The 9,383-nt window shown below is 38.9% G+C and overlaps 1 protein-coding gene across 1 annotated transcript; it reads left to right on the top strand.

Moving 5' to 3' along the window:
* The first annotated feature begins 250 nt into the window (after positions 1–250).
* On the top strand, positions 251–8,385 carry LOC132376100 (small ribosomal subunit protein uS19-like). Its single transcript, XM_059941635.1, has 2 exons — positions 251–698; positions 8,087–8,385. The coding sequence occupies exons 1-2, from the start codon at positions 251–253 to the stop codon at positions 8,383–8,385; spliced, it is 747 nt and encodes a 248-aa protein (XP_059797618.1).
* The last annotated feature ends 998 nt before the right edge of the window (positions 8,386–9,383 follow it).

The raw sequence follows: 9,383 nt of genomic DNA, 5'->3' as shown, positions 1-9,383 counted from the left end.
CCCTGCAAGTAGGTTCATCTGTACCATATTTCTAGATTCCACATATATGCATTAATATTTGATATTTGTTTTTCTCTTTCTGACTTACTTCACTCTGTATGACAGACGCTAGGTCCATCCACGTCTCTACAAATGACCCTATTTTGTTACTTTTTATGGCTGAGTAATATGTAAATTGATACAGCCACTATGGAGAACAGTACGGAGGCTCCTTAAAAAACTAAAACTAGCTTTCTGAAGAGCCAACAAGATGGCGGAAGTGGAGCAGAAGAAGAAGTGGACTTTCCTCAAGTTCACCTACCACGGCGTGGACCTCAACCAGCTGCTGGACATGTCCCGTGAGCAGCTGATGCAGTCGTACAGTGTGAGGCAGTGGCTGAATCGCGGCCTCCAGAGGAAGCAGCACTCGCTGCTGAAGCGGCTGCACAAGGCCAGGAAGGAGGTGCCGCCCATGGAGAAGCCTGAGTTGGTGAAGACGCACCTGTGCGACATGATCATCCTGACCGAGATGGTGGGCAGCATGGTGGGCGGCTACCATGGCAAGACCTTCAACCAGGTGGAAATCAAGCCTGAGATGACCGGCCACTACCTAGGTGAGTTCTCCATCACTTACAAGCCCATGAAGCACAGCTGGCCTGGCACTGGGGCCACCCTCTCCTCCTGCTCATCCCCCTCAAGTAGCCTGCTGGCCAATAAAGGTAGGAAAAAAAAAACTAAAAATAGAACTACCATATGGCCCAGCAGTCCCACTACTGGGCATATACCCTGAGAAAACCATAATTCAAAAAGGCACATGCGCTCCAATGTTCACTGCAGCACTCTCACATAGCCAGAACATGGAAGCAACCTAAATGTCCATCGACAGAGGAATGGATAAAGAAGATTCAGTACATATATACAATGGGATATACAGGTGTAATGCAATTCCTAACAACATTCCAGAAATAGTTTTTGTAGATATAGACAATATTATCCTAAATTTTATACGGAAAGGCAAAGGAACTCGAAGAGCTGAAACAATTTTAAAAAAGGAAAGTAAAGTGGGAGGAATCAGTCTACCTGATTTCAAGTCAATTTATAGCTACAGTAATGAAGACTGTGTGGTACTGGTGGAGGGATAGATACATAGATCAGTGGAACAGAATAAAGAGTCCAGAAATAAATCTACACAAATGTACCCAACTGTTACTTTTTAATTAAAACCATATTTTTAAAAAAAAGCACTGTAAGGTTCATTGCAATACTGAGAGGATGGTACAGAGATTTCCAATATATCCCCTGTCCCACATGTACATAGACTGACCCATTATCAATATCCCCAAAAGAGCGGCACATTTGTTACAACTGACGTATCTACATCAACACATCATATTCACCAAAAGTCCATAATTTACATTATGGTTTACTCTTGGTGTTGGACATTTTATGAGGTTAGACAAGTATATAATGGCATGTATTTATCATACAGAGTATTTTCACTGCATTAAGAATCCTCTGTGCTCCACCTATTTATCACTTCCCCCACCCCAAAACCCTGCCTACCACTGACCTTTATACTATCTCTATAGTTTTGCCTTTTCCATCATGTCATATAGTTGGAAACATATATTATGTAGACTTTTCAGATTGGCTTCTTTCAATTATTGATATTAATTTGTTTCCCCTATGTCTTTTCATGACTTGACAGCTCATTTCTTTTTAGCACTGAATAATATTCCATTTTCTGGGGATTCCACAGTTTATTTACGTATTCACCTGCTGAAGAACATTTTGGTTACTTCCAAGTTTTGGCAATTTTGAATAAAGCTGCTAAAAGCACACATGGGTAGGTTTTTATGTATGCATATGTTTTCAACTCATTTGGGTAAATACCAAAAAGCATGAATGATGGATTGTATGGTAAAACCATATTTAGTTTTGTAAGAAACTGCCAAACTGTCTTCCAAAGTGGCTAAACCATTTTGCATTCCCACCAGCAAGGAATGAGAGTTCCTGTTGATCCACAACCTCATCAGCATTTGGTGTTATAAGTTTTCTGGATTTTGACCATTCTTAAAAAACACGTAGCATAATCTCATTGTTGTTTTCATTTGTTTTTTCCTGATGACATATGATGTGAAGAATCTTTTCATATGGTTACTTGCCATGTGTATATCTTCTTTGTTGAGGTATCTGTCCAGGTCTTTGGCTCATTTTAAAATCAGATTGTTTTCTCATGGCTGTTTTAAAAGTTCTTTGTGTATTTTGCAGAGCAGTCCTTTAAAGATGTGTCATTTTCAATTTTTTTTTTCAGTGTGTGGTTTGTCTTCTTATTCTCTTGAAAATGACATTCACAGAGAAGTTTTAAATTTTCATGAGATCCAGCTTATCAATTATTTCTCACATGTACTGTACATTCAGTGTTGTATCTAAAAAGTCATTACCACACCCAACACTAGACTTTGTTCTTTGATATCTTCTAACTTTACAGTTTTCTGTTTTACCTTTAGGTGTGTGATTCATTTTTAGTTAGTTTTTCTGACAGGTATAAGGTCTATGTCTAGATTCATTCTTTTGCGTGTGAATATCCTGTTGCTCCAACACCGTTTTTTGAGAAGACGATCTTTGCTTCATTGAGTTGCCTTTGCTCCTTTGTCAAAGATCAACTGCTTACATTTACGGGGTACTATTTCTGGGCTCTCTATTCTGATCTAGTTGATCTATTTAATTCTTTTGCTAATATAACATTGTCTTTATTACTACAGCTTTATGGTAAGTCTTTAAGTCAGGTAGTGTCAGCCCTCCAACTTTGTTCTTCTCTTTCAATATTGTGCTTGCTATGCTGGGTCTTATTCCTCTCTATATAAACTTTAGAATCAATTTGCCTTTATCCACAAAATAAGTTTCTGGGATTTTGGAATTGCATTGAATCCACGGGTTAATTTGGAAATAACTGACATCTTGACAACATTGAGTCTTTTTAACCATGAACATGGAATATCTCCTCATTTATTCAGTTCTTCTTTCATATCATTCAGCAGAGTTTTGTCGTTTTCCTCATGCAGATCTTGTTTGTACATATTTTGTTAGTTTTATACCTAAGTATTTCATTTTTTTTTGGTTGCTTTTATAAATGGTATTGCATTTTTAATTTCAAATTCCATTTGTTCATTGCTTGTATATAAGAAAGCTATTAACTTTTGTATATTAACTCCGTATCTTAAAACCTTGCTATGATCACATATTAGATTTTTTGGTTGATTCTTTTATATTTTCTACATTAACAGTCACGTCATCTGTGAACAAAGACAACTTCAGTTCTTTCTTCCCATTCTGTATACCATTTATTTATTGATTGATTGATTGATCGATCAATCGATCTAATTATTTATTTATGTCTAATTACATTAGCTAGAATTTCCAGCATGATATTGAAAAGGAGTGATAAGAGGAGACAACTTTGCCTGTATAGGGGCACACAGAGAGCTCTGCTTTCCTTATTTTACCCTTAGTTTAGATTCCTTTACCTGACTGTGCCCCACCAACTGGCTATGTGATCAACAAGGAAGAACATGTGGAACCAGGTTGGGTGGGGAAGAGTTCAGGATAGAAATACTTAAAAAGTCTATATCTAAACAAGAGGAAAAAGAGAGTATGTTGTAGCAATTAGAACAAATTGACAAATTTCAAGGAGATGGTTTGCAGAAATATAAAAAATTAATAAAGTGAAACCTCAATTAAATAGGGTTGGGAGACAAAAAGGGGGAGCTCTCATGACTGAGAAGATAGAACTGCCCAAAGTAAGAAGAAAGACTCCTCTTCTTTCCTGTTACAGACTCAGCCAATGAAAAGCCATGGACTCTGTTTACTATATCCCTCCCAACTTCCTCTTTTTCCTCTATAAAAGTGTTCTCCTTTCCTTGATGTGCAGGAACTTGCACATGACTCACCATGGATACAAACCGTGAACTGCAATTCTCTGCTGATTCCAAATAAACCCATCTTACTGGAGAAATAAAAGGCAGTCTACTTATTTCAGGTCAAAATTTTGGTGACCCATATGGGGGACCACAGAAGACCCCTGAAGGCTCGAGGGCAGGTAAGCAAATGGGTATGAAACCCACAACTGTCACTGCTTTCCTTACTGACCCTAGAATTTGAAGATATGTCTTTTTCCAGGATCCAAGCCCACACCCTCTTTGCAGTTGAAGCTCTCCTGACTTTATTTGGGATTTATTTTAAAGTTTAATTTTTCTGGTTAAGGCCTTGTTCTGCATATGAGTTCTCATTTGGCACTTGGGTCTGATTTTGAGATAAGACTATTTCAGCTAAAACTGGCTGAGAAACCCTCAGCACATTCCTTAGGGAACAGGAGCTGCTTTACTGAAACAGTGACGGTTAAGCCATCAGCCTATTCCAAAGGAATAGGCTATTCTCTGGACACTGGCTGAAAAAAAGCCTTTGGTTTGGCTCCTCCAAGACCAAACTGTTAACCTTAGAATTGGCTGGTACTAGCTTGAAAGCTGTTTGAATTGAGCTGTTTAAGCTGTAAAATGTTTGACCTGTTAAAAATTATTCTTTTACTCTAGAGAGAAACTTCTGAGAAACGAGATCCCAGGTAACTAAATATTTTGAGGGTGCAACCACTATAGGGACTCCAGCCAATTTAATATTTAAAAACCGAGATCTTTCCTCACATACATTTTTAATAAAATGGACCAACCTGACCAAAGGCAATTTAGAATATCAATGACCATTATGGGGAACTTTTGAAATCCCATAGTTAATTTCCTTAAAACTGAATTGGACTACAATTGCTCAAAAATTTCCAGAACTGAGTGGAATGCTTTTTTCAATTGTTATTTTGAGGCTTCCCAATGGTATCACAAGTCTAAAATGGCCTCTCTGCAAAGTAAGACTTTAAGATTAACTGAGGCAAACACTTAAAAGATAAAAATGCTCTTGAAGCCTTAGGCTCTCCTTCCTTTGCTTCTTTGACTCATGCTCCCCCTCCAGCTCCATCTTGTCTCTTTCCCTTGGCTCCTCATCAGACTCTGCCTCTGGTACCCTCTACTTCTGACCCTTCTATACCACCTATGCCTCCTCCAGACCCTTGATTCCCCCATACTGATTCTCTCTCCAAACTTTTCTTTTTCTCTGAAACTCTCCCCACTTCCTTTTCCTATGAACGTATTAAAACCCATCCCTTTAAAATTAAACATTTTGAGGATCCAGAAGCTAAACCCCTATTTTTTTTTAATATTCCCTGTACTAAAGCTGAATTGTGAACCACTGGTCCAAGATTTTCCCAGAGTAACTGAAGATCCCTACGTATTTGCTGAGAAATTTAAACTTATCAACCTGGCTTCTCTGAATTTCATCAGCTAGTTCATATGCTTGCCAGTGAAAAGTCACGCCCAGCACTGGGTGAAAACCTTTAATTGGGAAAATCTTGAAAGGTCTCTAGGATTACAACTGGGAGACCAGTCCACTAACTTATTATATGATCAGACTTGGGCATTTGCTAGGTGACTTCACTAGACAATTCCTAGGGCTGTTGATTGGAACAAAATTTAGACTTGCACACAAGAATCTGAGGAATCCAATCATGACTATTACAACTGACTTTAGATTACTTTTAAAGAAAATTCTGGTCTTCCTTCAGATGTTGATTCCACCTGGGTAGCTTTTAATTCTATGTTTACTAATGGGTTGAACTTGGACCTATCCATTCTAGCAAAAAGGGCCAGGATGGAATGGGAAACTATGTCTACTCCAGATTTACTTAATCCAACAAACCAGCTCTCTCACACTCTAGATGAGTCACTTCACAGGAAGACTGCCAAAATTCTTAATCCTCAACACCAGCAAATGAAGGCTGCTAAACAAAACGAAAACACTCCTAGCTTCTGCTATTATTACAAAGAGCCAGGATACTGGAAAAGAGATTGTTATAAATTTAAGTGCTTTAGGCACCTTCAGCCCTCTAACCAGCCTTTCTAATGTCCTCCCAATTTTCAATGACGGGACTCTGAAGAACTACAGAGACTTTTCCCAATCCTACCTCTAGATTGGTTTGGACAAACATTTTTCCAGATTGGGGATGAATCTCTTCCAGTCCTAATTGACACTGGAGCCACATTTTTAGTGCTCAACAACAATACTATAAAGAAGCCCCTACTTCAGAGTACTAAAGCAGTTCAAATAGTGGGGATCTCTAATGAACCTCAACAGGTCCCTGTGTCCGAACCCATTCTGTTTTACTTAGGCCCTTTGAGAGAAACACATCATTTCCTTCTCAGTTCCTCTGCCCCTACTCATTTATTAGGCTAATACTTCTTAGAGAAGCATGATGCCAGATTTTTTTTCCCCAACAGGAGAGAATAACTCTGGAATTTAACAGCAATCATCAAACTGAACTAAATGACCTTTTGACCTTCTTATCTGTTCTGTCTCTGATGATACTAGAACTGACTCTTGGAAACACTGATCACTTGTCCCTTTTGAATTGCTACCACCCTCTTTATAGGCAAAATATCCAACTGATATTGTCAAAATTCACAGCACACCTCCCATCAGGATTCAAATAGAGGCCTCAAAACCTCCCCCAAGAATCAGTCAACACCCTATAAGTAAAGAAGCCCTTCAGTGTATAAAGCCCATAATAGAAGATTACAAACTTCTAGGCTTCATTATGCCTTATACTGCTAGCACACATAACAATTCCATTTTACCAGTATGAAAACCTAAGAGCCAAGGGTGGAGGTTAGTTCAGGGTCAACAAACAACATTGTTATCCCTCAACACCCTGTTGTTGCTAACCTTCATTCACTACTAACATCTATTCCCACCAGATGTCAATTCTTTTTTTTTTTTTTAAACATCTTTATTGAAGTATAATTGCTTCACAATGGTGTGTTAGTTTCTGCTTTATAACAAAGTGAATCAGCTACACATATACACACGTTCCCATACGTCCTCCCCCCCCCGCATCTCCCTCTCTCCCACCCTCCCAATCCCACCCCCCCAGGCGGTCACAAAGCACCGAGCTGATCTCCCTGTGCTATGCGGCTGCTTCCCACTAGCTATCTATTTTACATTTGGTAGTGTATTTATTATGACTTATTTATGCAGTGCATTCCTTAGTATTCCAGTTGACGAAGCTACCCAATACCTTTTGGGCTTCACTTGGGAAGAAAAACAATTCACCTGGATAGTAATGCCTCAAAGTTTTACTGAAAGTCCTTCTTATTTCTCACAAATCCTGAAGGCTGATATGGGTGATATAAAGTTCCCTAGAGGTTCTACTTTGTTGCAATATGTAGGTTATTTGCTTCTTTGTTCTCCTTCTCAGGCTCCTCACAGGAAGACCACATCCATTGCTTAAACTTTTAGCCTCAAAGGGACATAAGGTCATCAAAGAAAATTTGCAGTTTGCCCAAACCCAGGTTTGATATTTAGGGCATCTGATATCAGGACAATCGTTAGAACTAGATCCACACAGACCTCATGATGTCCTAAGTTTCCCAAAACCCTGAAGTAAGCATCAACTGTGAGGTTTTCTCCATCTAGTTGGTTATTGCTAAAATTGGATTCCATATTTCTCTCTTACAGATCAGCCTCTGTACGTTTTACTAAAGAATAACAAGCCTGACCCATAGTATCGGAAGAGCCAGATGACATAAACTTTAAGGCTTTTAAGGTAGAGTTTAATAAATCTACCCTCCTTGAGCAACCCAATAATCAGATTTCTCTTTTTCTTTTTGTACTGAACAGGAAGGAAATGCCCTTGAGATATTGTAATCAGCAAATGGACCCTTTGGGATGGAGATACCCCCCTTGCTTTAGAGCCATTACTGTCACTGTCCTTTGGTTAAACCACTGAGAAAATCTTTGTGGGATCCCCTTTAACCATTTTTGTACCTCATACAATAAAAGCTCTCCTGAATTCTCATCACACTCAACATTACCCAGCTAGCTGCTTCACCTCTAGTGAGGTCCTTTTGTTAACTGCTCCTCACATAACTCTTACACTATAATAACCTTAACCCTACTTTTCTCCCCTCTATCACTGACAAAACCCCTCACAACTGCTTAATGCTGATAGATTACCTCCTGACTCCTTGTGATGATCTGCAGGATACTCCTTCGGGTAACACTGACTTCTCATGGTTCACTGATGGTTCTTATATAAAAGATGACAATGGCAAATATTGTGCTGGGTATGCTATTGCTACTCTTTTTGATGTTGTTGAGGCAGCATCTATACCTATGGCTATTTCAGCTCAACAGGCTGAATTATATGCTCTTACACTGGTTTGTATTTTACCCAAGGACAAAATTGCCAATATTTATATTGATAGTAGATATGCTCTTGGAGTAGCTTGTGATTTTGGAATGTTGTAGAAGCAGTGTGGCTTCCTTACTTCCATCTGAAATAAAATTAAAATGGTCCTATGTTCAGGAATTATTAGACGCATTACTTTTACCTGTCACTTTAGCTATAATTAAGATTCTGGGGCATTCTAAACTTGATACTCTGCAGTTAAGGGAAATCACCTTGCTGGTATTTTCACAAGGAGTGCTGCCCTGAAAGGGACCAAGAGCAGCCAAACCTCTGTCATGGTCCAAGGAATCTTTCCCCAAATAATACCTGAGAAAAGTTGGCTAGAGAAACCCACCAATAAGCCCCAGAAAAGGAAGAAAGAGATTGTAAGTTCAACAATTGTAGGTTTGATAAAAAGAGAAAGTTTTGGCTTGGATCAACTAACAACCCAGTCCTACTGGAGACTCTAAAATTCCCACCCCTCATCACTGTACATGTGTTAAACCATTGGCCTACAGACAAAATGATAGCTTTCATGAATCAATATTGATGGGGAAATATTTACAAGGCCATAAAATGTGCCTATCTGACTTGTCTCACTTGTCCAAAATACAACCCAGAGAAGCCTATTTGTATTGCTCCCAGACATTTTAAACTGCTTAATGGACCATTCGAGGTCTGGCAAATTGATTTCATACAACTTCCTCCATCTTATGGATATAAATATGTTTATTCATGATTTGGATGTTTCATACTAGACTGAAGACTTCCCTTGTGGACAAGCTACTGCCTCTTCTGTGGTTAAAGTCTTTTTGGAAAAGATTATCCCTACCTGGGGAAGTCCTCTCAAACTTCACAGTGATTGAGGAATACATTTTTACCGTCCAGATACTTTGACAAGTCTGTGTTGTTTGGCCAGTTTTATATCACTTTCACTGTGCTTGTCACCCTTAGTCTTTTGGTTTAGTCAAACATAGTAATGACATTAATAAGACTCAATTGGCACAATTTTAGAGGCCCTCAAACATGACACACCTCAAGTAAGCACTGAACCCTTACTGGACCTGCACATCTTCTG

This window comes from Balaenoptera ricei, chromosome 12, assembly GCF_028023285.1.
Source record: "Balaenoptera ricei isolate mBalRic1 chromosome 12, mBalRic1.hap2, whole genome shotgun sequence".
NCBI lineage: Eukaryota > Metazoa > Chordata > Mammalia > Artiodactyla > Balaenopteridae > Balaenoptera > Balaenoptera ricei.
The sequence above is the reverse complement of the archived record's forward strand: the minus strand, read 5'-3'. Positions and strand labels throughout refer to the sequence as shown.